Source organism: Hyperolius riggenbachi, chromosome 12, assembly GCF_040937935.1.
Source record: "Hyperolius riggenbachi isolate aHypRig1 chromosome 12, aHypRig1.pri, whole genome shotgun sequence".
In the NCBI taxonomy this organism is placed as follows: domain Eukaryota; kingdom Metazoa; phylum Chordata; class Amphibia; order Anura; family Hyperoliidae; genus Hyperolius; species Hyperolius riggenbachi.
Window position 1 is genome coordinate 64982333 of NC_090657.1, and position 15684 is coordinate 64998016.

Here is a 15684-nt window from a genome sequence, read left to right on the forward strand (position 1 = left end):
CACCTTGTTTTCTTGGATTTTGTTTTCACAACTGCTTCCGAATTAGCTTTCTTCTCTTTCGGAGGCCTTGGCTCCTTGGGTTTCCTTGGCTTCTTGGGTTCCTTGGGGTTCTTAGGTTGCTTGGGTTCCTTGGCCTCTTTGGGCTCTTTTACTTTTTTAGGTTCTTTAACTTTCTTGGGCTCCTTCTTTTTCTTTGGTTTGGATTCCTTTTCCTCCCCCTGTTCCTTTAGTGCCTTTTTTTTCCGTTTTTTCTTTACGCCGGTCCCACCCCCTCCGCTGTCCTCCATCCCGTTAAGATTGTTTGGCGAGCTGAATTCGCAGGGTTCCTGCTCGGAGAACAGTTCATCCTCAGCCAAGAGGCGTGTAGGGGTGTCCAAAAGGGTCACAGGGTGGAAATCTTCAAGACTGGACTCAGAGAAGGGAGCAAGTACTTGGCGTTCGCAGGTTATAGAGGCACTGGACATTGGTGAATAGCTAAGTGCTTTCAGGTTGGGTAGCTGTCATGGAAAAAACAAGAATCATTAAGCCAAATGAAAAACTTACAAATCCTTTCAAGTTCATTTTCTATAAAAACATAAAAAAATGATGAAATATATAAAGGCAGCAAAAGTCAGGCAATAATTTAGTGAAGTAAAACTTTACCCATTGCCATGATGGAATCAATGGTGGCGAGTGCAGGTATGCCACTGATACTTGCCACTCCTGCCCCCCCCCCTTCTTGTCCGCCACTTTATAAAAGCCTTCCATTCCAGTGATCCTCACTCTGGCCTGGTGCACACCAAAAACCGCTAGCAGATCCGCAAAATGCTAGCAGATTTTGAAACGCTTTTTCTTATTTTTCTGTAGCGTTTCACCTAGCATTTTGCGGTTTTGGAAAGCGTTTTTGGTGTAGTAGATTTCAGATATTGTTACAGTAAAGCGGTTACTGAACAGCTACTGTAACAAAAACGCCTGCAAAACCGCTCTGAACTGCCGTTTTTCAGAGCAGTTTGCGGATTTCCTATACTTTACATTGGAGGCAGAAACGCCTCCGCAATCCAAAATCTGCAGCAAAACGCCTCACGCTCTGGTGTGCACCAGCCCATTGAAATACATTACCCAAGCGTTTCCACATCCGCAAGCGGATCGCAAAACGCAGCCGAACCGCTCTGGTGTGCACTAGGCCTCTGTCCCTCTCTTCTGACTGCCACACTCTTATTAGATGAGTTTACTGAGCTTCCATAGACACATCTAATGCAGACATGTTCAAAGTCTGGCCTGGGTGCCAAATGTGGCCCGCTGAGCCTTTTCGGGTGGTCTCCAAAGCGCTCTACAGTTGTTAATTCCATGCATCCCACAGTCCATAGCCTCTGTGCCGCATGCACGGACTACCTTGTGTCGCCACTCTGCCTCCCTCTTTGTTCACCTGTAGGTTATCAGCCACCACCGTGCGGTAATAGCCACTGATTAGCAGCTGCCACTGTGCTAGCAGCAACAACAGCCACTGATTAGCAGCATGCCACTGTGTCAACCTCACTTGGTATAAGGGTTATTTCCTGTGGAAAGGCTTTATTTCACAAAAATGTCACAAGCATAGTTTACCTATCGGCAATCAGCAAAAACTGTGTTTAATTTCGCCAGTTTGGCCCCCTAGAACTCTCAGGAACGGTGATATGGCCTTTGGCCTACACAGTTTGTATGCCCCTGATCTAATGCCTTGAAAAGGAAGTGTGAAACATGGAAGTATAAGGCTGAGTGGTGGCCCTGGACACGCACATGATGACACGCTCAGGCATTTTCTAATATGAGATAGTGAGAAGACTTTGAGGAGGTAAATATCAATTTTACATACACCTCTGTCTATCAGAAATATTGCATCATTCTTAATGATTTTTTTTCTTTATAACTTTCTTGTTTTCAAGTTGTCATAATGACTGGTGAAACATTGTAGAACGGATTTATTTGATGGTGTGAAAATTGGGGGGCTGGTAATATGATATTATATTTTTTGATAACATAACTGATGACCAATACTATTGTTTCTTGATTTTTTAATTTTTTTTTGAATGAGGATTATAATCCTTGTTCTATGCATTTTTTTTTTGAATATAACTACTGGGATACATTTTATATAACAATAAATTATATATATATTGTGGCCAACAGTGGTCTACAAACCCATATAACTAACTCTGGGAGAATTAACACTGTACTGGTGCCCATACATTGCTCGGAGAGAAGGAGAATCAGTGCTGCAATGTGGCCGCTTGATCATTCTTTTGATACATTTTCGTCCAAAAGAAAATGTCATCAGCAAGGGCTCGACTGGGTGCGTGGCAGTAACGGCAAATGATTTCCCAGACGACTGGCCATTGACCACCCAAGTGTGAGTGTGTGTGGTGTGGTGTGTGTTGTGTTTGTGTGGTGTGTGTTGTGTTTGTGTTGTGTGTGTGCGCAGTGTTGAAGGCTTACCTGTCAAAACACCTCAAATCATGACCCCCTACACTGTATGAAGCAAAACTAGTGACTGTATCCTATATTGTATAGGAGCTATGATGCCTAAGCCATCATGATATGGGAGTACAATTCCACTTTAAAAATATATTTTTATAAAAAAAAAAAAAGGGCTAAAAATAAAAATAATCATCCAGCACCATTTCCCCTTTACATATTACCCTGCCAGGAGAGTGCACCGATAGGGTAATATGCATAACTCCGCAGCTCCGATCAGTGACATTCTCCCTACTGGACAGGAAGTACATCACTGTTTTTAAAACGCACCGCCCCAATCTATATAAATTGTTGAGGTGCCATTGACTCAAATTAAAATGCGGAAGGGCTCGGCAAACCACTGCATCACGTTTGCATGATCTGAACCACTTCTGCCGCATCGAACCGCTGGTAGTGTAGGCCAGTCTCAGAGACTCATGGCCACTGCAACGGGAGAGTGGCGAACGAGCGACGCAACATGCTAGTGTGAAAGGTGCATAAACGTAAAGAAATTTTACCAAATCGAGAACTTACTAACCTGTTGTTCTTGTTTCTGTATTTTCATTATCATAAATTAAAATGTTGACCCTGAAATGCAAACACAGTAACATTTTAAAATTAGAAAACACACAGGTATTGCTAAATAAAAAACAAACAAAAAATAAAAAAACTAAAATCTGTGCCACAAAACATCATTATTAGCAGTAAAGCAATAGTGAAGTAACACTTAAAGAGACACTGAAGCGGAAAAAAATTTATGATATTATGATTTGTATGTGTAGTACAGCTAAGAAATAAAACATTAAGATCAGATACATCAGTCTGAGGGCTCGTTTCCACTATAGCGAATCCGCATGCGGGCACTGCATGCGGATTCGCATACTTAATGTTAGTGGATGGGGCGGTTTCCACGTGTGTGGCGTCGTTTTTTCGGTGCGGGGAAAATCTGCACGACAGGGTCGTGCAGATTTGCGTGCGGCAGGAATGCGGGCGAATCGCCGCTAATGTATTCAATAGGGAAATCGCATGCGGCTTTGTCATGCGGATTTCCCCGCGATTTCGCATGCGATTTCGCATGAAAGCCAATGGAACTTAACACAGGCAGTGACATGGTTAAATTCGCATGGCTCCTTGCCATGCGAAATCGCATGCGAAATCGCGGGTAAATCTGCATGCGGAAACGCAGCCGCATGCGATTTCTTCAACGGTGGAATCCAGGCGATTCCGCACCGCTACAGTGGAAACGAGCCCTAATTGTTTCCAGTACAGGAAGAGTTGAGAAACTCCAGTTGTTATCTCTATGCAAACAAGCCATTAAGCTCTCCGACTAAGTTAGTCGTGGAGAGGGCTGTTATCTGACTTTTATTATCTCAACTGTAAGTGAACGGTTTACTTTTTCTCTGCTAGAGGAAAGGTCATTACTTCACAGACTGCTCTGAAAGAATCATTTTGAATGCTGAGTGTTGTGTAATCTGCACATATTATAGAATAATGCAATGTTAGAAAAAACACTATATACCTGAAAATAAAAGTATGAGAATATTTTCTTTGCTGCTAATCTTCTAGAAATCATTCATAGTACACAACCAATTCATTATATCATATATTTTTTTTCGCTTCAGTGTCTCTTTAAAGAGACACTGTAACATCAAAAAGATCCCCTGGGGGGTACTCACCTCGGGTGGGGGAAGCCTCCGGATCCTAATGAGGCTTCCCACGCCATCCTCTGTCCCACGGGGGTCTCGCTGCAGCCCTCCGAACAGCCGGCGACTGTGCCGACTGTCAGTTCAATATTTACCTTTGCTGGCTCCAGCGGGGGCGCTGTGGCGACTTTCGGCACGGAAATAGACGGAAATACCCGATCTCCGTCGGGTCCGCTCTACTGCGCAGGCGCCGGAAACTTGCGCCTGCGCAGTAGAGCAGACCCGACGGAGATCGGGTATTTCCGCCTACTTCGGCGCCGACAGCCGTCAGAGCGCCTGCGCAGGAGCCAGGAAGGTAAATATTACGTCACCGCTGCACGGAGGGCTACAGCGAGACCCCTGACGGATGGAGGACGGCGTGGGAAGCCTCATTAGGATCCCGAGGCTTCCCCCACCCGAGGTGAGTACCCCCCAGGGGCCGTTTTGTCGTTACAGTTCCTCTTTAAGGAGAACCCGAGGTGGATTTTCGGGGGGGCCTCATGAGATGGCTCTGTGTCCCCAAACCGCCGCTGCTCTCTGCCTCCCATTGCACTCTGAAAAGCTGTGGGCGAGGCTTGTTTAGTTTATAGGGAATTAAAGTATTACAACTAAAACAAAAAAGTATTTGGCTTGAGGAATGCCCTATAAACTATATGAAAGGAACACAATTATGCAATTAGTAAAAGTTTATCTCGGATCCACTTTAACCAGTTCACCCCCAAGGGTCTTTACCCTAACGGACCAGAGCAATTTTCACCTGTCCTTGCTCCTCCCTTTTATTCTCTAATAAGGTTATTACAACACAAGAAAATGATCTATACCTCGTTTTTTTCGCCACCAATTAGGCTTTCTGTGGGTAGTACATTTTGCTAAGAATGTTTTTATTCTAAATGCGTTTTAATGGGAAAAATACAAAAATAATGGAAAAAAATCTTTCTCAGATTGCAGCCATTACAGTTTTAAAATCAAACATTCTTCTGTGGATAAAACCAACACATTTTAATTGCCCAGTTGTCCCAATTATTAAACCGTTTAAATTATGTCCCTATCATAATGTATGGCGACAATATATTATTTTGAAATATAGGTGTTATTTTTCTGGTGTTTTTTTTTTTTGCTCTGGCCATAATTACAAGCCCCTATGTAGTAAAGTAAAATCAATTTTCCCTCATAAAATATAGATTAAAAAAGCTGAGTCCCTAAAGCAACTATTTATTTATTTGTTTTAAGCTGATTTTTTTTTTACAAGTGTTTTTTTTGGGGGAGGAGCGGGGGTGTTGAAAGTGTAATTTATTAATTTTATTAATATTGTGTATGTACATAGTATGTATGTGCAATATACTTCTTGGCCACAAGATGGCGCTAGTGAACACTCTCCCGTTACGGGAAGTGATCACTTTTTTTTTTTTACATTTTGTTAAAGAGAATCAGAAGCGAGTATAAAAATCGCTTCTTCTCTTATATTCAGCAGGGGCATGTGTGCCCCTGCTAAACCGCCGCTATTGCGTCGAACAACGGGGGTACCTTACCCCCCAAATCCCCTCCGTCCTCGCCGGGGATCTCTTCCTGATGAGGCAGGGCTAATGGCTGCAGCCCTGCCCTCACAGCGCGTCTGTCAGCGAGTATCTCCGCCTCTCCCCCGCCCCTCTCAGTCTACCTTCCTTCTATCTCTTCATAGGGGATTCTCAGCAAGGCTTTAATTCTTTATAAAGACATTCCCGAAAAAAAATGTAAACAATGATGCTGGCCAGCTTCCCTGCTCGCTACACAGTTTTTTGGCAGTTAAACAGAGCAACTGCCATTCACTAAGTGCTTTTGAAAATATATCCCTGAGAATCTCCTATGAAGAGATGGACTAGTCCAAAGCCTGTCACTTCTGTCAGATTTCTACTACCTACTGTAAGTGACAGCAACATAGGAGAAAAGTAATTTATGGCTCATTTTACTCTGGAAAAAAACGTACTTCTTATTTGTATATGTTTGCACATACAGCATTTTACATTTTACAGTTTTTCGCTGTAGTGCCCCTTTAAAGAGACTCCGTAACAAAAATTGCATCCTGTTTTTTATCATCCTACAAGTTCCAAAAGCTATTCTAATGTGTTCTTACTTACTGCAGCACTTTCTGCTATCACAGTCTCTGTAATAAATCAATGGATCTTTCCCCTGTCAGACTTGTCGGCCTGTGTCTGGAAGGCTGCTAAGTTCTTCAGTGTTGTGGTTCTGCTATGAACTCCCCCTTTCAGGCCCATCTCTGCACACTGCCTGTGTGATATTTAGATTAGAGCAGCTTCTCTCTTCTCTCTTATCTTTTACAAGCTGGATAAATCGTCCTCTGAGCTGGCTGGACTTTCACAGGAAATTCACAGGCTGGGCTTTCACAGGAAATTCAGACAAGGGCAAAGCTGTTTGCAGGAAGAAAAGAGCAGCCTGAAACTTCAGTGCATGAGATATGCAGGGGGAAAGAAACACACAATGATCTCTTGAGATTCAAAAGGAAGGCTGTATACAGCCTGCTTGTGTATGAATGTATTTTCTATGTGTGGACATACTGTACATCAACCTACTTCCTGTTTTGGTGGCCATTTTGTTTGTTTATAAACAAACTTTTTAAAACTGTTTTTAACCACTTTTAATGCGGCGGGGAGCGGCGAAATTGTGACAGAGGGTAATAGGAGATGTCCCCTAACGCACTGGTATGTTTACTTTTGTGCGATTTTAACAATACAGATTCTCTTTAAAGGGAACCTTAACTGAGAGGGATAATGGATGTTTCCTTTTAAACAATACCAGTTGCCTGGCAGACCTGCTGATCTCTTTGGCTGCAGTAGTGGCTGAATTACACACCTGAAAGAAGCATGCAGCTAATCCAGTATGACTTCGGTCAGAGCACCTGATCTGCATGCTGTTGAGGGGCTGTGGCTAAAAGTATGAGAGACACAGGATCAGCAGGCGAGTCAGGCAACAGGTATAATTTTAAATGGAAAAATCCATATCCTCAGTTTAGGTTCCCTTTAACCGCCCTGGCGGTATGATTATTTCCAGAATTGTTTTCCAAAAGTGGTGCAATTTTTTCACAAGCTTTCAGACCGTAAAATTCATACCGCTCAGCGGCAGCCCTGCACATTCCACACCTCCGATGGATCCAACTTGGGATTACAGCTCTGAGCTGCGGATTTCCATCCCGAGCCTGACTCGGGGTTACCGCTAAGGAGTAAAGGACATCTGAGGGGAAAGGAATATGGAGGCTGCCATATTTGTTTTTACTTTAAACAATACCAGTTGTCTGGCTGTCCTGCTGATCTCTTTGGTTTCAGTTATATCTGGATCACACACCCGAAGCAAGCTACTCCAGTCAGAAACATCTGATCTGCATGCTTTTTCAGGGTCGATGGCAAAGTTTTGGAGGTAGAGGGTCAGCAGGACAGCCAGGCAACTGGTATTGTTTAAAAGGAAATAAATGCGTTAGCCTCCATATCCCTCGGATAGGAGAATTTGAAGACTGCATTTCCGTGCACGGTTACTAGATAGATATACAGGCAGTAGAGATCAGTATAAGGGCTCAGGCATACTATAAGCACTTTTCTGGGCGCTTTTTGGCCTCCAGAGCTTTGACAGCTTTTTAAAAACCGCTCCCATTGACTTGCATTAAAATGCAGGATTCTACCACAATTTTAATGCAAGTCAATTGGAGGGTTTTTTTGTTTTTTTTTTAGTCTCAGAAAGCTCTGATGGTGCTCTGAAGGGCTCAGAAAAGCGCTTATAGTGTGTCCGAGCCCTAAAGTCCTGTGGCATCAGGACATCCTGGTATGAACGTTTTGCAATGCCACATGCATGGTACTGATGCTGCATTGCCACTTGCCTATGGTCACGGTGGTCAGATTTCAATGCTAGCACACCAAGAAGTCCTGTCACAGGGCATCACAAGAGGTGCTGAGAAGGCAATAGGGGTGGGAAAGGGCACGGCCAGCCCATCCCCCGACCTCGCCATTACTCCCCATGGAGCAGCGACACCCAATCCTACACCCCTCCCAGGACACAATAGCGAAAGCAAATCTGTAGCTGAGCACAGGTGCCAAATCAAATTGCTTTGATCTGGGGGATGCAGGTGGAGTTCAGACAGCTGGAAGCCAGTTCCGGTGGGTGGAAGATCAGGTCAATCTGCATCCCCCCAGCCATGTATGAAGAAGGTTTGGGTGATGGTCCATCTTTCTTTTAAGTACAGGATAGAGAGAAGGAGAGTAAAAACCTTGAACTGGACTTTTAAAGCAGACAGTTAAGTTCTCGAATGATCCCCAGCTTGGAGATGCTTCAGTAAATCAGGACTATAGAGTAGAGTAGAGGCGTCCCAAACTTTTTCAGCTTACTATCTACTTCAAACATTATGAATTGAGAAAGATGTACCAAGTAGAATCTACTTAAAGGGATACTGTAGGGGGGTCGGGGGAAAATGAGCTGAACTTACCCGGGGCTTCTAATGGTCCCCCGCAGACATCCTGTGTTGGCGCAGCCACTCCCCAATGCTCCGGCCCCGCCTCCAGTTCACTTCTGGAATTTCTGACTTTAAAGTCAGAAAACCACTGCGCCTGCGTTGCTGTGTCCTCGCTCCCGCTGATGTCACCAGGAGTGTACTGCGCAGACACAGACCATACTGGGCCTGCGCTGTGCGCTCTTGATGACATCAACGGGATCGAGGACACGGCAACGCAGGCGCAGTGGTTTTCTGACTTTAAAGTCAGAAATTCCAGAAGTGAACCGGAGGCGGGGCCGGAGCATCGGTGAGCGGCTGCGCGGGCACAGGATGTCTGCGGGGGACCATTAGAAGGCCCGGGTAAGTTCAGCTCATTTTCCCCCGACCCCCCTACAGTATCCCTTTAAGGTGCATACACACGCACTACTAAATGCAACGAAGGGTCCGCCGGACCCTCCCACTGGGCGGTCTTTAGCCGACAGTATGCGCGTGTGTACGCGCTGTCGGCAGACTGATGGGGCTGTTTCTGGAGCGGATCGTTCAGAAGCAGCTTTATCAGTCCGCCAACAGCGCGTACACATGCACTACTGTCGGATGAACGTCCGCCCAGTGGGAGGGTCCGGCGGACCCGTCGTTGCCAGCGGTAGTGCGTGTGTACGCACCTTTACAGATACAGGCAGCAACTGCAGCACATGCCCAGCAACAGTCCATGAGGGCTGGAACCCACAGGAGCGCTTTTGGCAGCGTTTTGGCAGCACTGCGATACACTAGCAGTTTGCCAAAACGCTGGGCTAATGTTAATGGATGGGGCAACTTCCACAGGAGCGTTTGCGTTTCTCAGAAACGCAAACGCAGGACATGCAGCATTTTGGGAGCGTTAGCGCTTCAATGTAAAGTATTGAACCGCTAGCGGAAACGCTCAGCAAAACCTAAACTGAGCGGTTTTGCTAGCGTTTTGCGGTTCAGCACACTGTAACAAAATGAAAAATAATTCACAGGACCAATCAGGATAAAAACGCAAAACGCAAGGCACCCGCTGGGGAAAAAAATACAATGTTGCAAAACACGACCAAAAACGCGCATGAATCCGCTTGCAAACCGCTCAGACAAAACGCTAGCGGTTGCGTTTTGCGTTTGCGGTTTTCAGTGGGTTCCAGGCCTTAGTGATTACCACAAGCCGCCAGTCAATTAGATGCATATCATACAGTCCTTATCAGTAAGCCAAACAGAACAGTGTTTGACCAAATACCCGAGTCACAATATCATGCATAGTGTCAGGCAATACCGTTATCAGCAGTAGCACATTATGCTTCTAAAATAGAATTATTTAGTATTTATATAGCGCCGACATCTTACGCAGCGCTGTACAGAGTATATTGTCACCAACTGTCCCTCAGAGGGGCTCACAATCTAATCCCTACTATAGTCATATCTCTATGTATGTATTGTGTAGTGTATGTATTATAGTCTAGGGCCAATTTTAGGGGGAAGCCAATTAACTTATCTGTATGTTTTTGGGATGTGTGAGGAAACTGGAAAGCCCGGAGGAAACCAACACAGACATGGGGAAAACGCATACAAACTCCATGCAAATGGTGCCCTGGCTGGAACTGGAACCGGGGACCCAGTGCTGCAAGGCGAGAGTGCTAACCACTATTACTGCCCATCTTGCTCATAATTCTCTAAACTGCTGTGCACAATTTCAGGACAGCACACCGCACTAAAGGCAGTAGTACATTACTTGATTTTTCAATGAGCGATTAAGCAATCAACTTTACTGGGCGATCAACTACAGTGAGTTCATCGAAAGCTGATCACCTAGTGGCACCCACACTGCATGCGAGATCTTATGTCACTTTCTTTCCCTAATCAATCTATTTGATGTTGTGCCCCCAAGCTCTGAAACTAAAAATCGAGTGTCGATCGAAATCATGTGAACACAATTACAATTGACGGATATTTTCCCCCTTTTGATCGCGTAAACTGGTCATTTCAACCAGATATTGGCCAATTTTCTTCGACCAAGCAGAATGGAACATAATCGATTCTCCCTCAATCCGATAAAGTGATCAAAATGAATGGTCAAACGTACAGGAAAATGAAGTAATGTATGGGCACCTTACAGTGAGCCTCCAGACTAAAAATCTACTCAGCAGCACTGAAAAGGCTTGGTGTTTCTTTAAGTTTTACAGCATCAGAACTTTGTTTTTCTTACCAAAGCCTCATTTTCAGTTGCACAGGAGCTAAGCCCCGCCCCATAAAAGAAATTTGCCCGGGCATTTTTCTCCTGATGCTGTGCAAAGCATGATGGGATTTATGATGTTGTTCTCGTTGCTTAGCAACTGGGAGGGGTCATTAGGACACAGGACAGTTGGAACTATGCCTCATGCTCCCTGTCACCTCCTTTCAACCAAAAAGATGGATGCCCTCATGAAATCACAAACATTTGCCTGTTCTTTTAAAACAGGGTGGGTAAGATTATATTACCTATTTTAATTAACATAACTAATGCAACTTAATGACAGTATGTTTGATCAGGCTGAAGTTTGCTCATTCAAGTATGACCCGTACTTCACTTAGGTGGACGGTGTGGGATCTACCCAGAAGTCCTTTGCAATCTAACAGTAGATCACATTCTACGCAAATGAGCAAGTGATACCAGTTTTAAAGAGAATCCGTAAAGTAAAAAAGTGCCCCTGGGGGATACGTACCTCAGGAGGTGGAAGGATCCTAATGAGGCTTCCCCAGTCCGTTGCAGTAGCCCCAATCCAGCGTTGGGACCCCGGACAGAAGCAGACCTTTTGGATCCAGCAGAGATGCAGTACTATCTTCCCCCTTGGGCTCTGGCAGAAATAGCCAAGCCCGATTGGGCCTGCTCTACTATGCAGGTGTCTCGTGCCCGAACGGGCTTGGCTAGTTCCGCTGAAGCCTGAGGTAGAACGATACTGCACCTGCGCTGGATCCAAAAGGTAAATATCGCCGTGTGCTACAGGCCCTACACGGGGGGGGGCCACACTGGATCGGGGCCACTGCGGAAGATGGATCCTAATGAGCCATCCCTCTCCAGAGGCAAGTATCCCCAACAGGCCCTTTTTTTTTAGTACAGATTCTCTTTAAATGTTCAGTGCCAAGTATGCCTGCCACATGCAGTCCACTGGGCAGCGGTCCTGTAAGTGGGCTGCTTCCGGCCTGCAGTTTCCGACATAAGCCTGTTTTCTACGCTTTGTATTTTTATTTCCCCTTTTGCTCCTATTTCAAGGCATTTCCCAATCCACAGCTCCGCAGTCGGAGAAACCTATTTATCCAGCTTACGTTCTAGGTTGTCTTCAAAGATAATTATCAGCTTGTCAGACACTGCTGGGTTTACGCTCTATGTGTGGGCTGAGTTCTGGGGGAAAGCACACAGGAGATACAAGCAAAACACAAACACCAGCGTAATGATATAGCTAGTTAACTAGGCTGAAAAGCTACATGTCCACTGAGCTGCTGATCTCAAACGCTCAAGTACGCTGCGCATTGTTCCAGGAAGGAAAAGTTTTCAAACAAGGAAAACAAAAATGTTCTCAGATTAAAGTAACCAAGGCCCTGCTCAGAAGGGGCTGGCTTATTAGTTTAAGGCCACCTCCCATTTACACTAAATCCATCAGGTTATTTTAAACCTATCTAGTTCAAAGAATCAATTAGAAACTGCTTTTCTCTTACAGTTAACTGGTCCGACTACCAGGCTGATAAGTATCTCGCTTAAAGAGAAACCGTGAACAAGAATTGAACTTCATCCCAATCAGTAGCTGATACCCCCTTTTACATGAGAAATCTATTCCTTTTCACAAACAGATCATCAGGGGGCGCTGTATGGCTGATATTGTGGTGAAACCCCTCCCACAGAAAACTCTGAGGACCATGGTCCTGGCAGTTTCCTGTCTGTGAACCTTGTTGCATTGTGGGAAATAGCGGTTTCCAACTGCCAAAAAAGCAAGCAGCAGCTACATCACCTGCCAACAGTAAAAATGTCACCATGTGATAAATGTCAGAATGTAAATCAGGGATTTAAAAGTTTTTTTTACAATGGGCAAACACTGACTAAATCATTTATACATAATTATCGGAAAAATGAAGCACTTTTTTTTTATTACATTATTTTCACTGGAGTTCCTCTTTAAAGAGGAACTGAAGATAGATTTAAAACAAATTGTTTCTTCTGCAAGCCCCCAGCAGCCGTCCTGTGCCGGCCCTCCGCGAGCCTCCGTTGTCCCGCCGTCAGCTACTTTCGGTTTCACCGCCAGGCCACTGCGCGGCTCGGGCCACACATATCCTTCTTTGTGTTCCAGTCCGCAATAGCGCTATTGCAGACAGGAACGCGTAAAAAGGATACGCTTAGTAGGGATGCGCTGGCCTCAACTTACAAGTCGCGGAACGGAGCAGCGGCGGGAGAATGGAGGCTCGTGGAGGACCGGTGCGGGACAGGACGGCTGCTGGGGGCTTGCAGAAGCCCCAGGGAAGTGAAGCAGTTTGTTTTAAATGTATCTCCAGTTCCGCTTTAAGTTTCCTTGACAATATCAGATATTTATTTTATCATAATTAAATAAAATAGAATAAAACAGGCAGTACTTGTCAATAAAAACTTTGAAACAGAAAACAGGCAGTCCTTGGGTGCATATTTTTCCCCGAAGAATCACCATATTTTTCAGACTATAAGACGCACTTTTCCTCTTGGCGAGAAAAAGGCAGTGCATCTTATAGTTAAATAATACAAGTACGGTTTATCCCATACATAAACCGTCCTCCTGTGTCCCCCTCTTTCCCGGTAGTGCAGTGATTAGCTCCATTGATAGAGCCTTGGTACTGCCTTCAGGACCTTCGGCTCCAGTCAACGCATAGTAACTTGTTACTATAGCTACCCACAGGGCACAGGGCATACTGCAGCTCAAGCTGCGCGGCAGGGCATAAAGCATCTCAAACGCTGGCGGGGGGGGGGGGGGGGGGGGGGGGAATTAAGGCAGGTTAGGACACATGCCGGGACATAGTGCAGCTCCATGGCTGCAGGACACAAGAGGATGCCACGCCAGGAAAGAGAGGTACACAGGACAGCTTATGAAGTGGCCAGGGGTTTCCATCACGTTCGTTATTCGTGAATACGACACGTAGTTCATACCGTGCACCCGATCAAAGGTGTCGACCCAACATCTTGTAGCATGTCCGAATAAATGCATACGACCAATTTCAGCCAGAAATTGGTCTAATCGTCGATCAGGCATGCTTTTGGAGGCACGGATTTTAATCTGAGTTTATAATTATCCAATCAGATAGTCCGTCAGCTGCTAAACCAGTAGATGTATGGGCACCATTAGTATTCTGACACTGCTCATTGACCTCTGGGTACCATTAGGCTGCATTGTGTTCCCTACCCGTCGAAACGACTGCATGACCAAGCGATTGCATGACTTGCATTTTCCATGCACTACCCAAATGAACGACCAACTCACTTGCATACTGCGCACACAAGTAAACGACGGACTGCACAATATGGCCGCAATCAAAACAAGTACAAGTTGCTCAAACGACCTGTACACACGTGGCCAGCTGGACGATAGTAGCCCAACAGTCGAACTGCCTGTTGGATCGATCAAACCGCTTGTTACCAGTCGCTCGTCTAGTCTGACAATTTTTTGGGTTTGTGAAAACAGACCAAGCTTGGACTATAGTTGGGTAAAGAAAAAAGTTTCACATGTGTTTGAGCCTTCAATGACATTGTTATCTGTGTTCCCACACTGATAAATTAATTTGTCTTCATATGCGTTTCTGACCACTGGGAAGTGTTAGTGGAAGAATTTTTACATAGGTTATTAGTCAGTCTCACACACACTGACCGATTTTCACACAAATCACATTCACGGCTGCTGAGAAGGAAACTTTTTCAGCAATTTCCTACTCGTGTTTGATATGAAAGAACTGGTAACGCTTTACTGGATGCAAATATGCAAGCCATTGCTTGATGTGACATATGGGCACGCAGAAATCGTTTTCTGCCAGAGTTCGTCCTTCAGGGCCGTACATCACGAAGAAAGAAGGGCGCTGCGGGGGATCGGATAATCGGTTTTTCCTGGCGTGGGCACAGGGAGGATGCAGAGGGCTGGCAGAAGCCCCAGGTAAGTTAAACTTTTTTTTCCAATTTAAGTTCACTTTAAGTGAATCCAAATCAGAAATAAACTGATGAGAAAAACAATTGTATCGATCCTCCTACTCCTAACAAAAAAAAAACATTATTAGATATCACATGGTTTTATTTTACCTTTAAAAAAAAACAACTTAAAAAGTAGATTTAATGTTTTATTGTCTGCTCAATGCCACAATCTTTCAAGTGTCTCAGAGCTAAAATATATGAAAAATAAAAATAACTATTGATCTTTGTTATCTATACACTGCACTCAGAAGCGGTTCCTTGCCAGGCAAGAGAGTTTATGCCTGTAATTCTTTATCAGTGTGGTTAAGGCTATAGCCAGTCGCCGCTGAAGAGAAAGCGTCACTTGCATGCCTGAATAGTTAACTCTTTCGGGCAGAAAAAAAAAAGAAAAAGGAACACAGCCTATTTATTTGTATGCTTGGCACTGTACATTCACAAGTCTATCTCATAATGCCTCCTTGGGTACAATTCAAAGTGTACCTGAGACAACAATAAAGATTTGGTACTTACCCGGGGCTTCCTCCTAAGCACCGCTGAGTCCTTCGCCGTCCCCCCAAGTGCCTCCATTCTCTGGCTATCGGTCCTGGTAATCTTGCTCAGTTGAGGTCTTCCGGACATGCGTGGTCCCCTCCGCACATGCGTAGAAGAGCCCGACTGGCGTGGGTGAGCCAGTTACCAGGACCAACAGCCTGAGAATGGAGACCCTCAGGAGGACGGCAAGGAACTCAGCGGTGCTTATGGGACTGGAGGAAGCCTCGGGTAAGTATCAAATGCTTCTTTGTTGACATCTCAGGTTTACTTTAAGGCAAAGCTGAACATGTTCCAATAATAGGCTTTGGGAAACTGTAATAGTATCAGGAAAAGAAAGGACACTCCATTTG

The 15684-nt window shown here is 44.9% G+C and overlaps 1 protein-coding gene across 3 annotated transcripts in view; it reads right to left on the reverse strand.

Annotated features, from left to right (window-relative positions):
* Window positions 1-15684, reverse strand: part of CHD6 (chromodomain helicase DNA binding protein 6) — a 188861-nt gene that overhangs the window by 116428 nt on the left and 56749 nt on the right. For 2 of the 3 annotated variants that reach the window (XM_068264246.1, XM_068264244.1), the window contains 2 exons: window positions 3008-3057; window positions 4-497 (listed from right to left, as the gene is read on the reverse strand). In XM_068264246.1, coding sequence (XP_068120347.1) covers window positions 4-497; window positions 3008-3040 — 527 coding nt within the window. In that variant the 5' untranslated portion in view covers window positions 3041-3057. Of the gene's footprint in view, window positions 1-3; window positions 498-3007; window positions 3058-5808; window positions 5843-15684 lie in introns of those variants that run through there. The other variant, XM_068264245.1, reaches the window with a different exon arrangement.